Source organism: Lepidochelys kempii, chromosome 2, assembly GCF_965140285.1.
Source record: "Lepidochelys kempii isolate rLepKem1 chromosome 2, rLepKem1.hap1, whole genome shotgun sequence".
NCBI lineage: Eukaryota > Metazoa > Chordata > Testudines > Cheloniidae > Lepidochelys > Lepidochelys kempii.
In genome coordinates, this window is record NC_136381.1 from 43767217 (window position 1) to 43791397 (window position 24181).

Consider the following 24181-nt stretch of genomic DNA (forward strand, 5'->3'; position numbering starts at 1 on the left):
CAGGGCAGTCAAACTATTAAAATGAAACTTTGCGATTCTTAATTCTTAAAATGGGATGTTCAATGGAGGGGTTTTTTGTTTGGTTGTTTTTTTATTTATTTTTGTCTGTTTGTTTTGAAGTTTGACATAAAATGAAGGTATCAGAGGAAAAACACAAACTCACACCCCAGCCTGGGTGTTGCTGGCTGCGGAGTGGTGAAGTGCACTCCCAGGGCTTGGGGTGGAGTGTGCTTCAGCTACCCCCGGGGATCAATTATCTCTGCCCCCACCGCACCCCACGAGGCAAGGATAAGGGATCCTCGGAAGGCTGCAGGGAAGTTTTGGGTCTGGTTCCCACTCACTGCCCTCACAGTGCATGCAGCCCAGGTATTCCTGCACATGCAGGAAGGGTAGGAGGGGCCAGAGAGCAGAGCAGGGACCAAGCACCACCCTGCAGGGAGGGACAGTGCCTGAGGTCCCAGTTTAGCACAGCCAAGGGAGGGATGACTTGCAACATCCCTGCAACCAGGAGCCATCTCCCACCTGTCAGCTTTGCTCCCTGCTCTGGGCGAGCTCCATGCAGCAGTGAAGGAGTAGGAAGGGGAAGTATGCTCAGCCAGGCAGTAATGGTACTTCTGGCTGCTGTATTGGCTGCCTGCAGTGCTGCTCCTCTGCCGCCAGGAACTCTGGGATACATCCAGAGGACTTCTGGGCTCTGAATCAAGCTGGGGCCACATGCACACAGGAAAACAGTAGGGCTCGAATGCTAGGTTCCAGCTTAACACGAGCTCAAACCCTTCAGCCCTGGGACCCGGGGGCTTAACCCTAGGTTAGCAAATTTGCAGTGTGGATGCAAGGGGGGTTTGGCTCGAGCTTAAGCTCAGACCCAGGCTTACATTGCTGTGTTGACATACCGTGTGTAGCTCAAAAGCTTGTCTCTCTCACCAACGGAACCTGATACTAAAAGATACTACCTCACCTACCTTGTCCCTCTAATATCCTGGGACTGACATGGCTACAACACCACTTTTTTTCATGTGTCAGACTCTATGGCCCCAATTCAGTGTTTTCCCACCTGGAACATAGGACCGAGGGGTACCAAAGTAGTTTGGTGGGGAGAGCATTGTAATTTAGTCTAGGGCAGGTGTGGTAACACAGACTTCTCAGCCTCTTATTTGAAATCAGAGTTAAATGCTGTTATTTAATCAACTGTATTGGAATTCATTAACTTTTTAAAGTTTATATAATGTTGAGTTTTTCAAACACCTATTTTATTGAATAATTAGTTTGTGGATTATTTATTAGATAATGATCTTAGATGGTAGGAACAACGAATCTAAACACTTGGTTATCATTCAGTCCAATTAATTGAAGGGCTCCACATATCTACCACTGTGCAAATGGCTACAATGTTTCTTTCCTTCTAGGAAAGAAATTTGTCCTGGCAAACCCCACAAAAATGGTCACTTTCATGCCATCTTCCATCTCCTCAGACTGTTCACACACTATTGTAGCAGTCTGGCAGGAAGGGGACTGTGACTGGCTGGAGAAAGGGAGAGGGCATATAGTGACATGAGGGAAAGAAGGGGGATGAAACACTTGGAGGGATTGCATGGAGGTATAATTCTTCACTTCTGCAGTTCTGAGGAGCTTCTCATGGCAGTTGTCTTCCTCTGCTACTTTGTGAAGGAGTAGAGCTCCTGGCAGGGTTTGGGAGTGTGAGGGCTGGTCTACACTATAAACCTATATCAGTATAACTGTGTTGCTCAGGGATGTGAAAAATGCACACTCTGCAGCAACATAGTTATACCAACATAACCCCCCATGTAGACAGTGCTATGTTGATGGTAGCTACCGCCTCTCATGGAGGTGGATTAATTCTCTCCTGTCAGCGTGGAGCATCTTCGTTAAAGTTCTACAGTGGTTTATTTGGTAGTTTGTTCCAATTGGTGCAGCTGCACCTATGCGGCATTTTAAGCGTAGATGTGCTCTGAGATGGTAGTCATTTCCTTTACTTTCTCTAAGGGCACGTCTTCACTAGCAACATTAAAGCACTGCCATGGCTCTCCCAGTGCTATAAAAGAACCACCTCCAGGAGGGGAATAGCTACCAGTGCTGGGAGTGCGGCTCCTGGCGCTGGTTCACTGTCTACACTGGCACTTTGCAGCGCTGAAACTTGCAGCACTCAGTGGGGTGTTTTTTCACACCCCTAAGCGAGACAGTTGTAGCGCTGTAAAGTGCCAGTGTAGACAAGCCCTGAGACACTGTTTCAACTCCTGCCACTGTCTGTCCGTTCCACATTTTAGGAGCTGTACAAATTGCGATATGATGCCATTCATTTATCACTTCCGCACAGTTCTGTAGAATTCAGTGCAGCTTTGCTACATAAATCAGGAACCTAGCCACATAATTTGAGTCTGTAGTGACTCATAGTGCATTAGCTCTTGCCTTGGTTAAGAGTTTAAAAACTCCTATGACAAACCAAATACGCTGATATTAATTGATCGTTAAAACCCTGTGTCATAAAGTGGTATCATACAAACAAACCGTGTTCACTACTGCCTGATTAAGAATCCTATAGCAAAGAATTGTGATGTAACTGAACATGCTTGTAAAGTCATATCTAAACCTCTGTTTGTTACATTAGGAGGAAAAGGAGTTAGGAGAGAAAAGAGCAGCAGAACTCACTCGCCTAACTGGACTGTTTATTCTTAGAAGAACACAAGAGATCATAAACAAATTTCTCCCACCGAAAAAAGAGAGCATACTTTTCTGCCGACCAACAGCCTTGCAGCTTGAACTCTATAGAAAACTGCTTAGTTCTCGAGTTGTTAGATCCTGCCTACAAGGAGTACTAGAAAACAGTCCTCATCTGATATGTATAGGAGCTTTGAAAAAACTCTGCAACCATCCCTGTCTTCTGTTTAAAGCCATAAAGGTATTTACTGTATTTTACTTCAACACAAATAATTAGACAGTGCTACACAATAAAAGTAATTAAAATGAGTTACTGTTAAAAACTGTATCAGTGGAGTTCCACACATGACCTCCCAAAATGATGTGCTTTAGAGCTTTCAAAAAACTTAAACATTAGAAAGTCAGTTTTGTCAGTTTCATTAGGGTGGTGTTATCAAGTACTTCCAGGATTTTTGCTGTAATTTGGTCATTTTCCACCGCTTTGTTACTTTTCACCTTTTGGCTGCAGAGAGGTAGAGGTGGGTTTGACAGAGAGTGTCAATCAAATCTTGGAGCAGTATTTTTGCTGTCTTCTGAGTTACCACCAGGGCATTTGGCTCCCTTTACTGTGCTATAGAACAGGTAAATCCAGTGGCCTTTGAGTTACAGCTGCTCAAGTCCTTGAAGATCCACCCCATCTTTCACAACTCACTTGTGAAGACCTACACCAGGAACCGATACTCAGACTGCTCCAACCCCACCATCCATATCCATATGTGGACAGTAGGAGTACCTGGTCCCCCAAATCCTCAACTCTTGGTGAGTTAGGGGAAGACTTCAGTACCCGTGGACTGGGAAGGCTACAGTCCGTACAAGTAGTCTTGGGGGAACAAGTAGAGAACATCCATGCCCTGACCCTATTGCAGGAGTTCTCATGGAAATACCCTGAGAAACCAGGCCCATAGGCTCCTAAGATGCCCTTGAACGTTGCGAATCAGGCACTGAAGCCAGGCCAGTTTCTGGGCAACCTAACAAGTGCAACTTGCCTGTAGTCGGCTGCCAGATTGGATACACAGCCTGATTGGTGGGAAATGTCAGAAGATTGCTCTTTAGTGCAGCAGCAGTAGTTTGGTAGCTGCTCAGAGCTAAAAGCTCTTGCACCTGCTTGTTCCCAGCTTTCTTCCCACCTTGTTCCAGTCCTGCTCCTACCTTGTTCCTGCCTCAGACCCCACCCTGCTCCTTTGCACTCAGCCTTGCTCCTGCCTTGCTGCCCTCCAGACAACCCGTCTCAAACTTTTGGCTCACATTCCTGACTTCTGATTCCAGCTCTGCCCCTTGGCTCTGGCTGCTGATTCTGGCTCTGATCCTGGGCTCTTATTCCTGCCTACCAACTCCTGCTGTAGCCACTAGGTGTGACTCCTAGTCCAATCACTAGGCATGACCACCAATGTCCTGCTGTCTGCCACACACATCATGAAAAGTTACAAAGATAGACAACTTGTTAAAAATAGCAGGCCAAGCAGGGCTCAAAATCAGTTATGCTAAAACAAATATCCTTGTAACCCAGATGTCAAGCAGTAATATCACATTAAATGGCAAAAATATCAAGAAAGTACATCAGTTCATTTACCTGGGCAGCACCATATTAGCTAATGGAGACCTCAAAAAGAAGGGACATCAAGGAAAGGAATGACACCCACAACATTTACTTAATTCAGCAATGTATGGAAATTAAAGATATACGTCACCAGAACAAAATAGGGAATTTTCAGTTCAGATATAATCTTGGTGCTAACATCCGTCTGTGAGAGCTGGAGATCTACTAAAATGCTTGACAGAAAACTAGAGGTCTTCAAGAAGAAGTGCCTATGAAAATTTCTGGGCATTGGTTGGAAAGACTATTACCAACAAAGAGATCTGAGAAATCACCAACCAGCAGCTCCTTTCCCCCAGGATCAGAAGGAAACGCTGGGCATATTTGGAGCGTATACTCCAGGTGCCAACACAAAGAATCCCACATGAAGCTGTCCAGCAGAAGCCAACTGGTGTGAGAGAAAAATGTGCCCAATAGAAACTTTATGAAGAACTCTTTGCAGGAAGGGCAGAATAGAAGGTCTCAATGCCATAGTGCAAATGAAAGCAGCAGCAAATGACAGGAATAGAAGAGACTATTTTCCACCCTGTGCACCATCATTGGTATGGGAAGGATCTACTGCTACTAAAGGATAATAGGATAATAAGTAATAGCCAACATGGATTTGTCAAGAACATATCATACCAAATCAACCTAATTTCCTTCTTTGATAGGGTTATTGGCCTAGTGGATGAGGGCAAGCAATAGATATATCTTGTTTTTAGTAAGGCTTTTGACACAGTCCTACATTACATTCTCATAAGCAAACTAGGGAAATGTGTTCTGTATTAAATTGGGTGCAAAACTGGCTGAAAGACCGTACTCAAAGAGCAGTTATCTTTGATTCACTGTCAAAGTGGGAGCGCGTATATAAGGGGTGCCTCAGAGCTCTGTCCTGGGTCTGATATGTTTCAACATTTTCAATAATGACTTGGATAATGGAGTGAGAATATGCTTATAAAATTTGCGGATGACACCTCCAAGTACTTTGGAGAACTGAAAATGACCTTGATAAACTGGAGAAATAGTCTGAAATCAATAATATGAAATTGAATAAAGAAAAGTAGAAAGTACTACACTTAGAAAGAAAAAATCAATTGCACAACAACAAAATGGGGAATAACTGGGTAGATGACAGGTTTCAGTGTAGCCACCGTGTTAGTCTGTATCCGCAAAAAGATGATAGAACAGCTGAAAAGGATCTGGGGGTTATAGTGGATCACAAATTGAATATGAGTTGACAATGTGATGCAGTTGCATAAAAAATGCTAGTATCATTCTGGGGTGTATTAACAGAAGTCTTGTAAGTAAGATGTTGGAAGTAATTTTCCAGCTTTATTCAATACTAGTGAGGCCTCAGCTGGACTACTGTGTCCAGTTTTGGACACCATACATTTTTCTTAATGTGGATAAATTGGAGGGCAATAAACGTTTAGGAAAACCTGACCTATAGGAAAGGTTAAAAATACTGGACCTGTTTAGTCTTGAGAAAAGTAGACTGAGGGGGAACCTGATAGTCTTCAAAGGCTGTTATAGAGGATGGTGTTCAACTGTTCGCCTTGTCTGCAGATGGTAGGACAAGAAGTAATGGGCTTAATCTGCAGCAAGGGAGAGTTAGGTTAGATATTAGGAAAACCTTTCTAACTATAAGCATAGTTAAGCACTGGAATAGGCTTCCAAGGAAGGTCGTTGAATCCCTGTCATTGGTTTCTAAAAACAGGTTAGACAAACACCTGTCAGGGATGGTGTAGGGCATACTTGGTCCTGCCTCAGCACAGAGGGCTGGACTAGCTGAGCTCTGGAGGTAACTTTCAGCCCTACATTTCTATGATTCCCTCAGTTATCTTACTAAAATGTCAGCTGCAAATGGTATAATTAGATTGACATTAAAATTAACATCCATAGCCTTTAGAGCAGCAGGACCCAAACCTTTGAAGGCTGTGCGCCCCTTACTCCATCTATTCCTCCTCACCTCCCCCCCCCCACACACCGGGGCTGGGGTGGTGGCCATGGCTCGAGGTAAGGGGGGGCAGGGACAGGGGTAAGGGGGCCAAGGCTGGGGGTGGATCTGGGGCTGGGAACGGGGTCGTGGCCAGGGGCTGAGGCTGGAGGTGGGAGCAGGGGTGGAGCTGCAGCCAGGCTGCGGTAAGGGTCAGGGCTGGGAGCGGAGCCAGGCCGAGGCTGGGATCTGGGGATGCGGCTGGGGGCACAACCAGAGCAGTAGATGGGGGTGCGGAGGGGCTGGGTGGTGCTCCCTCCCTGTCCCCCATGGGGGCTGGCCCAGACCCTGCCGCATCCCCCGGATGTTCCTCTACACCCCCCTAGGAGGGTGGGGTATGCCCCACAGTTTGGGGACCTCTTCTTGGGAGTCAACATTAATTGAGATAAATAGAAGTGTAAACCTATTGCAAGAGTGCAAGAGCTATTGTTTCAGTCTGTGTCTATGACTCAGAGAGAATACTATGTTCGTTCAGTAAATTTGCTTCACAACTGTAAATGCTAGAAACTTTTTTTTAACATGAAAGCTTAACTTCTTAGAAATTGGTGGGATGGAGAGATATAAACACAAGTTGGTTTTATTGCTGTTATTTTTATTACACTGATATAGCTATTGTTAGACTGCAGCTAAGTGATTTTACCATTTTTCCTCTACCCCTTCATTCTGGATCCATTATACCTTTGATAGCTGCTCTTCATCCTCTCAGTTCCTAATCTCTGGTTGGGAAGAGAACAGTTTTCTCAAAAATAAATGCCTTAAAGCTCTGTAATAAGCTAGCACAGAATGAAGCAGGAGCAAACAAAGCATGAGTTTACCTCTCATATGTTTCTGATGTCATGTAACTACTTCTTTTAAATCAGAGAAGCAGGAGTGAGCAGTACTATTTTCTTCCCCATCCTCTATCCAGTTGTAGATGAGACATTAGTCTATAGGGTATAGAATCAAGTTTAATTTTATTATAACAATGGTTTGTAAAAATTGCAGTAGAGCCAATGATGAGAGGTTATCAGCCAGATGGCTTGTTTGTTCATTAAAATCTGTGTGCTGGTTCTTGATCTTGTCTTTCTCTGATGCCTTTCTGTAATCATAATGAAAATATTGACAAGCTTATTTTTTTAGTACCTTTTCAAAAAGTCATGCAGCTACCACAGATTAATCTTTTTTAATAGGAAAAAGAATGTAATCCAACTTGTGATGAATGTGAGGAATCCAATCTTTATGAAGGTTTAAGAGATATTTTCCCACAAGATTATACCTCCACCACTTTCACTGAAACTGACTCAGGAAAATTACAGGTCCTGGCAAAGCTGTTGGCAGCGATCCGTGAACTCAGCCCTTCTGAAAGGTGAGAGAGAAGAAAGGTAGGAGAGACATATTAGCTACTTTTGAATTTAGATGATCCCTTTGATTTTCCCACTTGCTGTTTTCACACAAACATGATGCCAAAATATTTACCCTTAGGGATCTGTCACTCCCACAGCTACCAAGCATACTTATTCATACGTACATGTATTCTACTCTACAGCTTTGCCTCTTGTTAAAATTATTAACATAGGAATTACAGCTGGTGGACACTTATCCAAGTTTCTGTTTTTGTTATTTCTGGACAGTTATCTGGTTGTTTTCTTTTTCATGCTGAGTTCTACCAACTAAGCAGATGTCTCACACTGAAACTACCGTTCTGTGACATACTGCCTGTTACTTGCATAGACTTTCCAGCACTTTGTGTCCCTTCGGGTAATCATTTAATGTGCTCAGTATTTTAAACTGTTCAATAAAATATTTTTTAATTACTAGACTGAGCTCTCTCCCATATAGTCATGTTTATGACTAGCTATCATTCAGGGTTTTCCTTCTACTCCATTTTAGGAGACGTTAGCTGTCTATAAGTTACTTTTCAAAAGAAAATGTCGGGAAGAAGCACTCCCCAGTGTGTCTGTACAAAGGGAGCTGCTGTCTCATCCTACTGTTAATTGATAGCAGAGGTTTTCAAACTGTGGGGCATGCCCGCCTAGGGGGGCACAAAGGAACATTCAGTGGGGCAAGCAGGGATGCCAGGCAGCTTGGGCATCAGCCCCATGCACCAGGGCATGGGGAGGAAGCACCACCTCCACACACTATTTTTTCAAATTTTTTGAGCTGAGCCCCTACTTTGAGTTAAAAGAAAAGGAGTACTTGTGGCACCTTAGAGACTAACCAATTTATTTGAGCATAAGCTTTCGTGAGCTACAGCTCACTTCATCGGATGCATACTGTGGAAAGTTTAGAAGATCTTATTATATACACACAAAGCATGAAAAAATACCTCCTCCCACCCCACTCTCCTGCTGGTAATAGCTTATCTAAAGTGATCACTCTCCTTACAATGTGTATGATAATCAAGGTGGGCCATTTCCAGCACAAATCCAGGGTTTAACAAGAACGTCGGGGGCATCTTGACATCTGATTTGTGTCTATTTACTCTTTTACGTAGAGACTGTCCAGTTTGACCAATGTACATGGCAGAGGGGCATTGCTGGCACATGATGGCATATATCACATTGGTGGATGTGCAGGTGAACGAGGATCTGATAGTGTGGCTGATGTTATTAGGCCCTGTGATGGTGTCCCCTGAATAGATATGTGGGCACAGTTGGCAACGGGCTTTGTTGCAAGGATAGGTTCCTGGGTTAGTGGTTCTGTTGTGTGATATGTGAGTTGCTGTGGGGTGGGGGTGAGAGAACCTGGATTTGTGTTGGACATGGCCCACCTTGATTACCATACACATTGTAAGGAGAGTGATCACTTTAGATAAGCTATTACCAGCAGGAGAGTGGGGTGGGAGGAGGTATTTTTTCATGCTTTGTGAGTATATAATAAGATCTTCTAAACTTTCCACAGTATGCATCCGATGAAGTGAGCTGTAGCTCACGAAAGCTTATGCTCAAATAAATTGGTTAGTCTCTAAGGTGCCACAAGTACTCCTTTTCTTTTTGCAAATACAGACTAACACAGCTGTTATGCTGATACTTTGAATTATAATTTTTGGTTGTGTGCCCCCCCCAACCCTGACAGGCTAGGTGGCCCACTGAGGTGAGTCGGGGATGGAGGTGGCTCTCCCTCCCTGAGCCCCACCATGTGGGGCTGGCCCAAGCCATCTGGCCTTGCCACCTCCCCCCCGAATATTCTGCTATGCCGCCCTAGTGGGGCGTGCACCCCAGTTTGAAAACCTTTAAAAGCTGTTGCTAAATGGAAGGCAGAAACCTGGGGCGCATGCGTAATATGTAATCTGCCCCCACATGCCCCTCTACCCCCCATGTTGCCTCTGTCTATCTCAGACAGGTACACGGTAGACTACATTATTTGGAAAGGGGTACGTAGCCTAAAAAGTTTGAAACCCACTGATTTACAGCTTGTGCGGAGGCATTACTTTGTGACAAGTCTTACTGCTTCAGTTAGACCTCTTCCCCCTTCCCCATTTAGTACAATCTTCCCCAGAGATTAAAGGGGGAGTTTGCGAATCTCTGAAACCAAGTGATTCTGGAGTAGGGTGACCAGATAGCAATTGTGAAAAAACGGGACGGAGGGTGGGAGATAATAGGTGTCTATATAAGAAAAAGCCCCAAAAAACAGGACTGTCCCTATAAAAATGGGACATCTGGTCACCCTATTATGGAATAATAAGTGCATCAGATAAAACATTGATGTAGTAGAAGTAAGTGGGAGATCAATAGCTCAAAAGACCTGGAGACCAGTTTACCAGAAATATCTGTAATATTTACAAAGTCATTTGCCCTCCTTTTTCCCTCATCCCATTTTATCCAAACCCCAGCTTGGGGAGGAGGAATTTTCTTCAGATGAATGCCCCCATTTAGCTCATCTGTAATTCTCCTACTCAGAAATCTCTCAAATTGTGTGGTGATGTTCACAGTAGCTTTTTCTTTAAGTGGAGCCACATACAGGTGCATATAGTTCCTCTTACGAGACCTAGTTTGTGTAAGTAGAAATTTTATAATCCAGTCTCTGTGCTTGGTCCTGTTTGTACATTAAGCAAAATCCTGTTGAAAAAATAACTTTAATAATTTATTTGAATGCTTCACAGTAGGTCTGACATGTCTTTATTTGCAATGTCAAATATTTCATTTTTAAAGAGAGGTGAGTAAAGTCAGGCTGATGTGCAATTTTTGTCTGAGTTGTGATTTGATTTCTTCAGTTTTCTACAATAAATAAATATAATGCTTCATTAGATTTAACTACTTATGCACAACATAACAAGTTCTTTGTTTCTCTGATTGACAGAATTGTGTTGGTATCTAATTATACACAGACATTGAATATTTTGCAAGAGATGTGCAAACATTATGGATACTCTTATACAAGACTCGATGGACACACTCCTGTCTCCCAGAGGCAACAGATTGTGGATAGTTTTAATAATAAATTCCATTCAGCGTTTATCTTTTTGCTGAGTTCGAAGGCTGGCGGTGTAGGTCTGAACCTTGTTGGAGCATCTCATTTAATTTTGTATGACATTGACTGGAATCCAGCCACAGATATTCAGGTTTGATACAGTTATGTGTATCAGGGACGGGATGTGGACCAAATGGGGTTTTAATTGATGAGGAGATAGATTCTAAAATGTCAGACCTTAAATCTCTCACTGGTCCATTATTGAATATTGCTCAGCCTGCATCTAGACAAGTGTAGTTATGTGGGGAAGGAGAATGTTTAAATTAGCTTTGTCTCCATATCAGAAACACATCTGAAGGATTTTCCATGCAACTTTATCCATATCGATCAGCTGTTGGGTCTCTTTTTGTATTGTGACATTCAGCCAGGAGATGCTTGTCTCTAGTTTGAATATTCAGGGTAAAATTAAATTAGAACAGCTGATTGGGATAAACAAGGAGCATAAAGTGTAGGGGAATAAATCTCTGATCTCCCTGGAGGGGTTTCTTATAAGGCCCAGTCTTCTGTTGACTTTGATTTTCTAGTAGAATGGTCATCATCTCTTTCTTATGTTTCCCAAAAGAAAATGAAATTAAAACTGATCATTTTGTGTGGTGTGTGCTGGTGAAGAGGGAACTCAGCTACATCTGAGCTAAGGGGGGAGGGGGGGGTCCTGAGTAGCATGAAGAAAGGGACAAAATCAAATGGCAGCAGATGTTACAAAAAAAAAAAAAAGTTACTGCTATTCTTGTAATGATTGTGGTAGCTCTGTGGGTATTGTTTTATCTGGCATAAGAGTGCTTGGATAAAACTTTTTTTTAACAAATTTTAAATGTCTTTAAAAAGAATTTCTTACAATTTCAATAAATCGCCTATCACCTGCATGGAACTCAGAGGCTTTACTCTTGTTCCTGATCTTCATCAGCACCATCATGTGGTCACTTGTCGTATTGCTTGAAACACAGTCTAGTAAAATCAGCCACAAATATTACAGCTTGCTAAATATTGAAACTTGTGCTTTGTGCACATATGCTGAATATGTACTTGTAACCCTTAAACTGTTGCCAAAAATTCACTTAAGTGGACGCTGTCAAGTAATTTTTTTAGATTTAAAGGTTTTGTGCAAAAACTGATTTTCCAAACCCAACTGAAATGGATGTTTTCACTGTTTTTATAAATATTGAAAAAAAGTATTGGGGGGAGGAACTTAAACGCCTGTGCAGTGTTAGAAACCTAAATCCAATAGAGTCATGCTAATACCTGAAAACCACAAGTGAAACTAGGGCTAGCAGAAATGAAATTTCATGTGGTAATCTAGGCAAGGTGAGAGGGAGAGAGTAAATGTTAGAAGCAAATAGATTTTAAAATTTTTTCAGATTTAATAACCTAAGATTTAATAGTAATACAGATAAAATTTTCCAAAAAATTGTCTTTATTTTGACAGTGTCCCTTTAAGGAGCTAGCAAGTGCTAAGAACTTGATTAGAAAAGAATAAACGTTTTAGCTAATGTTCTTTGTGTAATGAGAGTTCAAATAACATCATTACCTTTTTATCTTCTTTAGGCAATGGCCAGGGTGTGGAGAGATGGTCAGAAACACACTGTGCATATTTACAGACTGCTAACTACAGGTCAGAAATATTATAAATGTAAATGCTACTCTAACATAGGCTGGAGGGAGGCAAATCTTGTAAATGCTACTCTAACATAGGCTTGGAGGGAGGCAAGTATAAGAAGAGGGTGGGGAACTTTTGGAAATCGCATAAACATATGGCTTGGCTTTGCTTTGCTTTGCTTATACTGGCATTAGAAAAGGTTCAGAGAAGGGCAACTAAAATGATTAGGGGTTTGGAACGGGTCCCATATGAGGAGAGATTAAAGAGGCTAGGACTTTTCAGCTTGGAAAAGAGGAGACTAAGGGGTGGATATGGTAGAGGTATATAAAATCATGAGTGGTGTGGAGAAAGTGAATAAGGAAAAGCTATTTACTTGTTCCCATAATATAAGAACTAGGGGCCACCAAATGAAATTAATGGGCAGCAGGTTTAAAACAAGTAAAAGGAAGTTCTTCACACAGCGCACAGTCAACCTGTGGAACTCCTTGCCTGAGGAAGTTGTGAAGGCTAGGACTATAACAGAGTTTAAAAGAGAACTGGATAAATTAATGGAGGTTAAGTCCATTAATGGCTATTAGCCAGGATGGGTAAGGAATGGTGTCCCTAGCCTCTGTTTGTCAGAGGGTGGAGATGGATGGCAGGAGTGAGTTCACTTGATCATTACCTGTTAGGTTCACTCCCTTTGGGGCACCTGGCATTGGCCATTGTCGATAGACAGGATACTGGGCTGAATGGACTTTTGGTGTGATTCAGTATGGCCCTTCTTATGCTTTGCTCTGATTATTCTTTTAGTAACTGAAGGTAATACTCCAACATTTCCAATTATGCAATTATCAGGTAAGTGGAATCTACCTTTAGAAATACTGGTCCAAAATTAATCTTATGTATATGATGTTTTTCAATGCAGGATCAATAGAAGAAAAGATCTATCAGAGACAGATCAGCAAGCAAGGCCTTTCTGGGGCAGTTGTAGACCTTTCCAAGACATCTGAACACATCCGTTTTTCCACTGAGGAACTTAAAAACCTCTTTATACTACATGAAGATTCCAGCTGTGTTACCCATGACCTGCTTGAGTGCAACTGTATGGGAAAGAAAGAACATCAAAGTGAGCTTTCTGTTCTTTATCTCTTTGGCACTTGCAGGGTTGGTCCATCCATTTCCAGTGACACCCATTACAAGAGGATTAAAGTAATGAAATTCTTTATTGGATCCTCATGATATTGCCTTATGCCTGATTTTATTTTCAAATCCACAGGACCCTTTCATCAGCTGATGATGAGAAAAGATTCCTTCCTTGAACTAATGACCTCTAATTTTAACAGCCTCTTAAATCCCTAAACCAATCAGGGCAAATTGGACTAGTGACAATGGTTATAATCAGGCAAGATAATTTATGAAACTCAGAGAAAGAAAGTATCAAGAGCAAGAATGATTAGATGATACAAACAAGGGACTAGATTATCAATTGGTGTAAATCACTGTTGCACTATTGATTTGACTGGGACTGTACCAGCTTACATCAGTTGAGGATCTGGCCAAAGGTGTAGTGCCCAAAGTACAGACAATCATTTGCGGCAAGGTCACTGTCTAAAATTGGAGAAGAGTGATTAGAACAGTCAGCAGAAAGGCGCAAAAATAGACCCCCAGCTTCTGTCTGCCCTATGCCGAGGATACAAATAGTACCATATCCACTAGTGTTCCTAATACCTCCCTTTCCACTCTTTCTTTGTGGTGTGGTGTTAATACCTTTTTGCATATAGCTGATTTAAATTAGGGATAGGATTTTTTGTTTTCATATTTTTTTTTGAAATGTCTTAATCTTGTTTTCATTAAGGTCGCTCTCCATCAGGTCTAACCTTTATGACAGACCCAGCGTCTAAGAAACAGGTGCATCTGTTGCCCCAATAAGTTCCCTTCTTCTGATGGGCATGAGACGCTCATCTATAATAGCGCTACTAGTGTGATAATGGGGCAAATGTGGATCTCTTCTAAGTAGACACTCTCTGCTATCATAGTAATGAGACCCAAAGAAATATCTACAACATTTTTAAATTGAATTTTAACAGCACTAAGTAAAAATGCAGGTGGTGAGAATTATTCTTCTAAAATCCTCCGAAGTCTTCCATCTAAATGTGTGTCTTCTTACCAGCAGATGCAGACAGGAAATTAAGCAATTAAAAAAGGGGTTGACCCTGTTTGGTTGTTTATATGTTTCCAGCAGATAGACTAGAGTTTTGCTCATTTCTCCTCTCCTCCCCTTCTCACCTAAAGTCTGGCAGAGGTTGTATAGTTAAGATAGGGTGCTTTTATAGTGAAGAGTTTTTTGTTTTTCACTTTACTTTTGATTAAAGCACTCTGACAAGCAATCCACTGATTTCATTGTCTTTGTGTTCTTTTCATGGCTGAAAAGCTGGAGCTTCAGTTCTTGAGAGGGAAATGGAGCTCATGTGAGCTGGTAAAATATACCTAGAGGATCCAGCTCAATGTTTTCTATGGGCACTCGTGCAGGGCCTGTTTTTTACCTAGTATCCTGATAGTGACTTGATCAAGAGATACAGTTACAGGAGTATTTTAGACCTTCCCAGAGGGAAAAAAATTGCGTGCACACCCTGATTTTGTCCAAGTAGTTATGGAGATGTCAGAGAGTGCAAGCTGTTTGCATTATGCTTCTCATATAGAGTTCTGCCAGTTTTTTCCCATCCCAGGGATGAAAGGGAATACTCTGACAAGGGTAAGCATATAAGCAGCCACACAATTAGATAGAGTAAGATGCAAGAGCCAAAAAATACCATTACAGAAATACTAAAGGTGGATGCTGGTCTGAGGTTACTGGGGTGGGTCGGTGTAGGGGTTCATGAGCTGAGGGGTATTTGTCAGGCTGGTGGAGAGGGGTGCCTGGGAGAGGAAGAGGAGGGGCAGGCTGGTTGGGGGGTGCCTGGAAGAGGAGGGGCAGGATCGTGGCAGGTACCTGGAGGGGAAGAAGAGGGGCAGGCTAGTGTGGAGAGGATAGGATTGCCACGTGTCCTGTTTTTGACCAGAATGCCTGGTCGAAAAGGAACCCTGGCAGCTCTGGTCAGCACCGCCGACCGGGCCGTTAAAAGTCCAGTCAGTGGTGCAGCAGGGCCAAGACAGGCTCCCAGAAACAGCGGCATGTCCCCCCTCCAGCTCCTATGCATAGGGGCAGCCAAGGGGATCCGCACGCTGCCCCCGCCCCAAGCATTGGCTCTGCAGCTCCCATTGGCTGGGAACTGCAGCCAGTGGGAGCTGCGGGGGCAGTGTGCAGAGCTGCCTGGCTTCGTCTCTGCATAGGAGCCGGAGGGGGGACATGCCTTCTAGGAGCCGCTTGAGGTAAGCGCCACTCAGAGCCTGCACTCCTGACCCCCTCCCACTCCCTGACCGCCTGCCTCCGCCCTGATCCCCCTCCCGCCCTTCTGCATCCCAAACCCCCCAGCCCCACCCCAGAGCCCTCACCCCCAGCCAGAGCCTTCAACGCCCCCTGCACCTCAACCCCCTTGCCTGAGCCCTGATCCCTGTCCCACCCTCCCAACCCCTCAGTCCCAGCCCATAGCACCCTCCTGCACCCCAATCACCTTATCCCCAGCCCCACCCCAGAGCCCTCACTGCCAGCCAGAGCCCTCATCTCCCCCCCCACTACCGCCCCAACCCTGATCCCCCTCCAGCCTTCAAAACCCCTCAGTCCCAGCCTGGAGCACCTTCCTGCACCCCAAACCCTTCAGCCCCAGCCTTACCCCAGAGTTTGCACCCCCAGCTGGATCCGTCAACATCCCCCCTGCGCCGTAACCCCTACCCCAGTCCAGAGTCCCCTCTCACACTCTGAACCCCCCAGCCTGGAGCCCACTCCTGCCCCCCAAATCCCTCATCCTTGGCCCCACACCAGAGCCCACATCCCCAGCCGGAGCTCTCACCCCCCTACACATCCCAACCCCCTGCCTGAGCCTGGTGAAAATGAGCGAGTGAGTGAGGGCAGGGAGAGCAAGAAACAAAGGGCCTCAGGGCCTCAGAGGATGGGCGGGGCAGGCTGGTTGGAGGAGGAAGGGCAGGCTGCTTTGGGGTACGTCTGGGAATTGAAGAGGACGGGAACGTTCACCGCTCGCTACTTCCTCTACATCACAGAATTGTGGGAGATGCTGAGCTGCAGAATGGAAAATTTCTTAGAAGTGATTTTCTCCCGGCTAGCAGCATCTCCCACAATTCTTCCTATCCTGTATGGCTTTATTAACCAAAGAACAACGTTTCATTTCTATATCTACAGTTTGTGGGCCAAGTAGCCCACTGTACATAGTTCACTGGTCGGGATTCAGGTTATTGTTACTCCTATTCTAAGACGTTCTCCACAGCTCTGGAATGACTCCTGGCAGGAAGCCAGAAAAGGGGGTCATAGCAGCACAAGCTGCAACACTGAACCACTTCCAGGACTGCAGAGAAGAGGGGAATAGCCCATGTGTCACAGAATTGCAGGAGATGCTGCTAGCAGAAAGGAAATGATCAGATAAGAAACTTTGCATTCCATCTACTTGTACCAGGACTTGTACTCTGGGCTTGCAGAGGGGGATTTTTGAGAAATAAAATTAACAAGTAATTTACGTTTTTGTGTATGTGTGGCTTGTATTGGTGTAGAAGGTTGCACTTGCTGTTCTGGAAAATACAATACTGATCCAGACTGAGAATTTTCTTGGTAGTTCTCAATCTCTGTTTCACTTTATCACTTTTCAGATCCTTCTTCAGAAAAGCTCTCTGTGTATAAAGGTTGCCAGCTTGGACAACATCATGAGAAGGCTGATTCAAAGAAACCTCTTTCTATGTCGCAGCTGATGCAATGGAAACACTTTTCGGGGCAGCACCAGACTCTTGCTGATCCCTTCCTTGAAAGAATAAAGACGAGTATTTCTTTTATTTTCCAGAATGTAACCAATCCAGCTACTCCCACTGCATAAAACTAAATTATTTTTCCATGTACATGATGTGCCTTGTACTCACTGGTGACAGTCTTCAAAGAAAAGTAAAGTATGCAGATGCCTTTATGTTGCTGCCAAAACTCAGTGTTTTTACGAGGAGGTTTTTGTGTAAATGTACAGCTGTTGATGTTTTTTGTAAAGTTAGAGAGATACCATCAGATTAAAAGTAACTTATTAGTAAATAGTTATAACTGAAATAATTTTAAAAATTTAATTTGCTTTTCAACACATCTGCTGGTTTGGTATAATAATTAGTAGTGGTTTAAACTATTTTGCACAACCTCCTAGTTAGGCCCAAACTACCTGACAGTTTTCTTTCAATGATAATAATACATTAATAATAATAATACAGAGATGACAACTTAGCTGGATGTTAGAAGGTACATTAGGCTATAGTATATATGTGATGTTTACAAATCTCTGACTGGATTTGTCTCTGCACCTGTAAAGATAATGGGCCTGATTCACCACTACATTACTCCAGCTTTACCCCAATATAACTCATGGTTTCAGTGGAGTTACCCCAGCATAAAACTAGAATAGCATAGTGGTCCATCAGACCCAGATTCTGAGACCACAACTTAATTGTGTTTGACCATCTTTTATAAGAAACAGCAGTGCACGGTGCATTTAGTTGGGGAAATTAACATTCTGTGGTTCCCAGCTATACTCAATGCAGGTGCATGTTATTTCTATCTAAATAGATATGGCGAACATATTTTTCTGAATCTCAAAGCATGCATACAATGTAATTGCAGTATAATATTAGGATGATGATTTGTTTCTTTATGTGATCAGGCATAAGAATCTGAAATAGCAATTATAGCTTTAAAAATACCTTGTGTGGTATCTCAGCTATGCAATTCCTCTCTATAAGAAGAATATTTTATTCACAAATGTGAAAAATGGAATCTTATGAACAAAAATGTGGCATTATTTCCAGGAATACTAGAAGTGTATAGAAAGTGAAATCACTTTTAATAAAATTAAAATTGTAATTTGGAATTCATTGGTATTTATTTATTTGTATTGTGGTGGTGCTGAGGGGCCCTAATAATTGATCAGTGTGTTACGTGCTATATAAAGACAGAACAGTTGGTAACTATGTTAGGTTTCTGGAGTGTCCACTATAAAGCCCAACCTGCAGGAAATAACTAATTGATTTGTCCTCCATTTTAGTTGTTCACAACATTTAGGGCTCCCATCGCCCTGGTTCCCACTGACTCCACCGTGAATCTATTTTTGATGCACCTGTCATGGTATTTAAGTGCAGAGAACTAATGACAGGAACAAAGAAAGCACTGAACTTTCTAAATGCAATGATTTTGGGTAGTCTAAGTAGGGGAGGGAAGTGAGAGATTGAGGGGGGCACTAAAATGTAAACACTTTAAAAAGACAAGTTCTGTTGGTGTGTGAGTCTATGTCCTCCATTGAGGATCAGAATGAAATAACCTGGTGCAAATTCTCTATGGTCAAAACCTTTTATTCTTCCGCATGATCAGTTTATTTTGGTTAATATGAACCCAGATGCTCAGTAACAGTCTAGGCCGCTACTGGCTAGAATTCCAGCTCAGCTCTATGCCAGCTGAGAGTTCCCCTGTTGGGGGTGGGAGTTCTCAGCTGGCATAAAGCAGGAGAGCTGGTTTCTGCACCTACCACTTTCTGTTCTGGTGTGTAAGCATGTAGGGGAACTCTTCTCCTTTACACCAGTCCTCAGATGGCATATAGTGTCTTGGGCCAAGATCCTCAAAGATATTTAGGCTGGAAGTTAGGAGCCTAAATAATTTTGAGGATCTGTGCCTTAGACCCCAAACTCCACTACCATAGATTAAATCAGCCACACTGCTGCTCTGTCACAGCAGGGCAAAGTGTGCCACAGAATCAGCAAGACATAACAGGCACCCTGCCACACCTACTCTAGACAAACAGGGCTTGGATGCAGAAGAGAATCTACCCTATTATTCCTGGTACAGTACATATTGCTAAAGAGACTCAAATGCACCATGTTTTGGATTGGGGATTACCCTGATTTCAGGGGGGCACATGTTTGTTTTATTACAAAAATTGTTTGTCTCCATTAAGCTCAGCTCCAAGTGACTGGTTTTCCTGATTCCAGCTTTACTCACCCTGGTTCACATCTTCTTTAATTCAGGTGATGGCAGTGTTGTCTCCCACACATACACATGAACTACCTCATTGTTCATTCATAAATTGACCGTCCAAGTAAAAATTTCTTATGCTTCTATTCAGTTAATACTGCTGCTGGCGGAGCAGACTAAAACTCAGGAGTTTCTAAAATGCCAGATTCAAACAATCTTTGCCAATTGCCCTGGGTTATCATCAGGAATTTGCAAAGTGAGATTTCAGCTTTTGCAGGCCAAATGCATGTGGAAGGAGAGTCGTTCATTCATGTGCTTTCCATGGAATGAAACTTAGATGTAAACTGTGTTTTTCTGTTCATACGCAGTTTAAATAACTGATATGTTGTCGTGTGACCATCTGGGAGGCTGTACAAAGTAACGAGAGGAAACAACTGCTCTACCTTAAAGAGGTTCTGTTACTGAGGGATAAACTTAATACAGGGGTATTTTTAAAAACAGTTGTATGTTAGTATTTACATATCACCAAAAGTGTGATAGGCCCCTTACAGGCAATGGGCAGATCCTGAGAAGAACTGGAAGGGCTTACAACATAGAATGCAATTCTCCAATTTAAAGGAACTAGCTATGTTAATAAGTAGCTGAGTAAGCATTGCAAAATCAGGCCCTAAATCAATAACACTGACTATTAGTAAAAACAACAAGGAGTCCTTGTGGCACCTTAGTTGTTTTTGCTGATACAGACTAACACGGCTACCACTCTGAAACCTGTCACCGTGCAAGCCAACTGACTATTAGGGCAATCCCAGTGGTACCCTATCAGAAACCTCTCCAGTTAGATAAATTGGTCAGTGTCATTGCCCTTTGGTTATGGCCTTTCAACTGGTTTTCAATCCACATCAAACCTAATTTGAAGTAAACATTTGCCTGTTAATAGTTTCTGCAACTTTCACCTTCCTAAAAAGAAAAGGAGGACTTGTGGCACCTTAGAGACTAACCAATTTATTTGAGCATAAGCTTTCGTGAGCTACAGCTCACTTCATCGGATGTAGCTGACGAAAGCTTATGCTCAAATAAATTGGTTAGTCTCTATGGTGCCACAAGTCCTCCTTTTCTTTTTGCAAATACAGACTAACACGGCTGTTACTCTGAAACCTTTCACCTTCTAGCCCCTTCACCATATATAACCCAGCAACTTAAATTCTCCCTTTTCTCGCTTTATATTTGTTTGGTTTGACTCACACCACCTTGCCAACGTATACTCCTCACTCTCCACTTTTACATCCCTTTTGAATTGGCCATAGCTGTCAGTACACTGGGATAAAAACCAACTTGCCTCCAAGTCGGTTGATTTGTTCCTTTCTGTCAAATATATAAACTATTTTTTTTATCTGTTCATTTTGTTTGAATAGGTCCGAGTTTTAGTTTAACTAGACTAGGAGTCACCTTGAAGTCAAAGCAGTAGCAAAACAGCAGATGGTGCAGCAATTTTCCTGCCTTGTGATTGGCTATTGGAGCTGCATGTCTGTTCAAAGAATGGGTAGATGACCTCTTCAGTTACAAATTACTGTACTGACATGCAGAAAACCAATTACCAGGTTAGGAAATCAGCTGGATGGTGGTGTCTTCAATAGCACAGAACCCCTAATGCCATGTTGGGACATTGATTCACTATTGACTTCAGAGGGATTCATCAGCATCACTCCTTGCATCACTTGTGATTTACTTGCTGGTCTCTCAAGACCTACCCCTTGTAGCTTGTTTGATTTGGTGAGATCACAGAATGGGGTGGTACAGCTGCAAGCAAAGTGCTTGCTATAAAGCAGATAAGATACTCTACTGCTTGCCACAAAGATTCTCTTCCCACTCTTCTATGGAAAATCAGAGACTCCCCTTTGTGAAACTGGTGAGAACATCCAAACCATCGAACACATAACACAGGGCCCCAATATGGATGCAAAGATGAATTGGATGATATCCATAACATCACAGAAGAGGCATTGAAATGGCTTATGAACCTACAACTGAGACTATATGCTCTGCAATTGCCTTTGTGAAGGAAGGGGGCAAAGGGGAGCACAGAGATGGGGGGGGGGGAGGTTGGGTTCTCTGCAGATCCTTGGCTTTTTTGTGTCCTACCCACTCTGCATCCCTACCAGTCTAGCGAAGTGGGGTGGAAGGAGAATGGCTTCACCGCAGCCAGTGTTTACGTTAATTTGCTTCCCCCATCACCCCCACACATGAGTTACATGGCAAGGAAACACATGGCCCTGTGTTCTCATTGCTCTGATTTGGAGAATTTAATATGTGAATAATAGTTGTGCTGATAAGACACTCTAATCTTTGAGCTCCCTTGGCTGGCAGTAGCATTTGCTATTTCGCCTGTTACCCGTGCTTTACCTGACTGCCAAGCCTGTCACGTTGCCCCTTATATGGACTCTACAATCTCACCACTTGACTGTAGAAAACGGTGTTCTCTGTCACTGGTCCAGGCCTCGCTGTGTGTGCAGGGATCTGGCACCACCGCATCTAAGTCACACTTCCCTGTAATGGTGCTGAAAACAGTCTAGTCATGGGCTACATCATTTCTGCCCTGGTTAAGCAGACCCATTGCTCACAGCCATTGCCAGCAAAGGCTCAGTTTGCTAGTGTAGCTGAGGCATTTATCAGCACTTACATATGTGTCTGTCATAGCTTTGTTTTGATTCTACAAGCAAACAAGAACACTGTTAAGGTAGGCTGATAGCAGCTCTCCTGCCCCACAACATGCCTATTTGCCCCATATGTCCACCCCCAGTCTCCCTGGAGCAAGGGAAATCAAGGGAGTTAAACAGCCATGAAAAGGAGAGGGAGGATGGGGAGAGTAGGATCAATTGTGCCCCCCGGCTCTGGGAGAAAGCTTCACTCTCCTTAGCTGGAGTCCCAGTGTGACCAACCTCTTCAGGTCAGTCTGACAAGCATTCCCCTGTAGCCAAGTGCAGGAAGAAGTCGCTGCTCATCAGACACTCCAGGTCCAAGTTTCTCACTCTCCCTGCCCCCTCTTGTAAGTGGGAGGCGGAAGGAGTCAGGGGACTGGTGTCAGAAGATGGCTTAAGGGTGGAGGCAGAGGGAGGAGACTCCTGAGTTGGGGGTGGGAGTGGGGTAACGTGCAGAAAATTAAATCATGGCTGTCGATTGCAGGGATTGAGTGAGGGTGTCAACAGGGGGTTCCTGGCTTTTTCTAGTGCCTTGGTGGTGGTATATGTACTTGCGTTGGTTTTTAACAACTATTTTGGGGAGGGTGAATTTATACTATACATAGCCTGATAGCCTTCTTTAATATATAGTCAGTGTCAGAGTGTCAAAAGTGTGTGAACATCACTGTGGAAGAAAGGGTGAAAGCCAGGCTGTGCTTGGCTTTGGCTGTTTATCAGGAGTTAACACTGCACCAGCCTAATGACAAGGAGACCGTGTTTCACATGGTTTCCAGGAGAGTGTCAAAGCTGTATCCTTAGAGGTCCTTCCTGTATTTGCCACATTGAAATGATATGTAGTCATTCATTTGTTACACTGAGTAGCCTTTTGGGGAGAACTAAACAGACGATAGCAAACCAAGTACTTTTGCAACAGATGTGTCTTCACACAGTTCCCAGCTGCACTCTCTCCATCTGCACGTGATGTCCTTCCAACCTTTGCTGTCATCTCACCTGTGCTTGCTAAAATGTCCCTGCTGCATTAGAACAGTCGTAATAAACCATTTAGGTAAGTAACATTTCTTTCCTGCTCTTCTGAGCTCATGAAAATGAGATTGTGACTCCTGCATTCCTCGGTGATACAAAGTGACCTTCACATGAGCCTTGCCTGAGAATGTTAGTCAGAGAAACAACCTCTGGTTGCTAAGCAATGTCATGCACATTTTATTAATCAAAGTGATCATGCCCTCTGTTTGCTGTCAGTGCCAATACTAAATGGGAAATTCCAAAGAGAAATCCCCACTGCTGCAATGGTGTCACCAGTTAGACAGCCTTTGAAACTGGTAATAAATCTCTCTCTCGCTTGCTCTCTCTCACACACACTTTCAGCAAACTTAAATTTCAGCAAAGATAAATTCTGGTAAGGAAAATAAATCTGAAGTATGAGCTGCATAATAATTAACATAGATTTTCTCTGCGCAAACTGTATGTCTATATCTGCATCATTAGGTGCATTACAAAATCAGGTTTTAAGCATCTCAGAAACACCCAAGGTAGGTAATCTATTGTTTTTGTTTTCTATCACAATTTAGTTTAGATTCCATTCAAAAGTACCAGAGAATGCTTCACAACGGCTTGCAGTCTATGCCTGACAAGCCAATGTGCTGCTGTTGGGATGAAGCAATACATTGTACATATCTGCAGGTGTGATAGAAGAGGGGCAAAGACAACACGACAAACACAGTTGCTGATTTTCAGGGAAGGTAACTGAGCACAGGAAACCGAGAAGTTTAGGAGGTAAGACTTGATTGCCAGTGACAGGGTTAGTTGTCCACCCAAGGCTAGGGACAAGAGTGAGTCAGGGAGACATAAAATAACACTGTTCAATTTTACAGATTGTGGCAATGTTCCCTTGGTATTCAGTTTTCTCAAATTCCCACCCATTTATGCTGGACTGGAGAACCCTAATCTAGAGCTCTGCAAATCCATGGATATCCGCTTTATATCGCAGATATCTGCATCTGCAGACCATTTTTGCAGATTGCGAATGGATACAGAGCCAGATTTTATATCTAAAGCCCTGCAATTCTGACGACATCCA

The 24181-nt window shown here is 43.2% G+C and overlaps 1 protein-coding gene across 3 annotated transcripts in view; it reads left to right on the top strand.

Moving 5' to 3' along the window:
• Positions 1 to 18260, top strand: part of RAD54B (RAD54 homolog B) — a 119242-nt gene extending 100982 nt beyond the window's left edge. For all 3 annotated transcript variants that reach the window (XM_073330560.2, XM_073330562.2, XM_073330563.2), the window contains 6 exons: positions 2627 to 2917; positions 7457 to 7632; positions 10566 to 10827; positions 12279 to 12345; positions 13238 to 13438; positions 17068 to 18260. In XM_073330560.2, the coding sequence (XP_073186661.1) occupies positions 2627 to 2917; positions 7457 to 7632; positions 10566 to 10827; positions 12279 to 12345; positions 13238 to 13438; positions 17068 to 17288 (1218 nt within the window). In that variant the 3' untranslated portion in view covers positions 17289 to 18260. The remainder of the gene's footprint in view (positions 1 to 2626; positions 2918 to 7456; positions 7633 to 10565; positions 10828 to 12278; positions 12346 to 13237; positions 13439 to 17067) is intronic.
• Positions 18261 to 24181: the final 5921 nt, after the last annotated feature.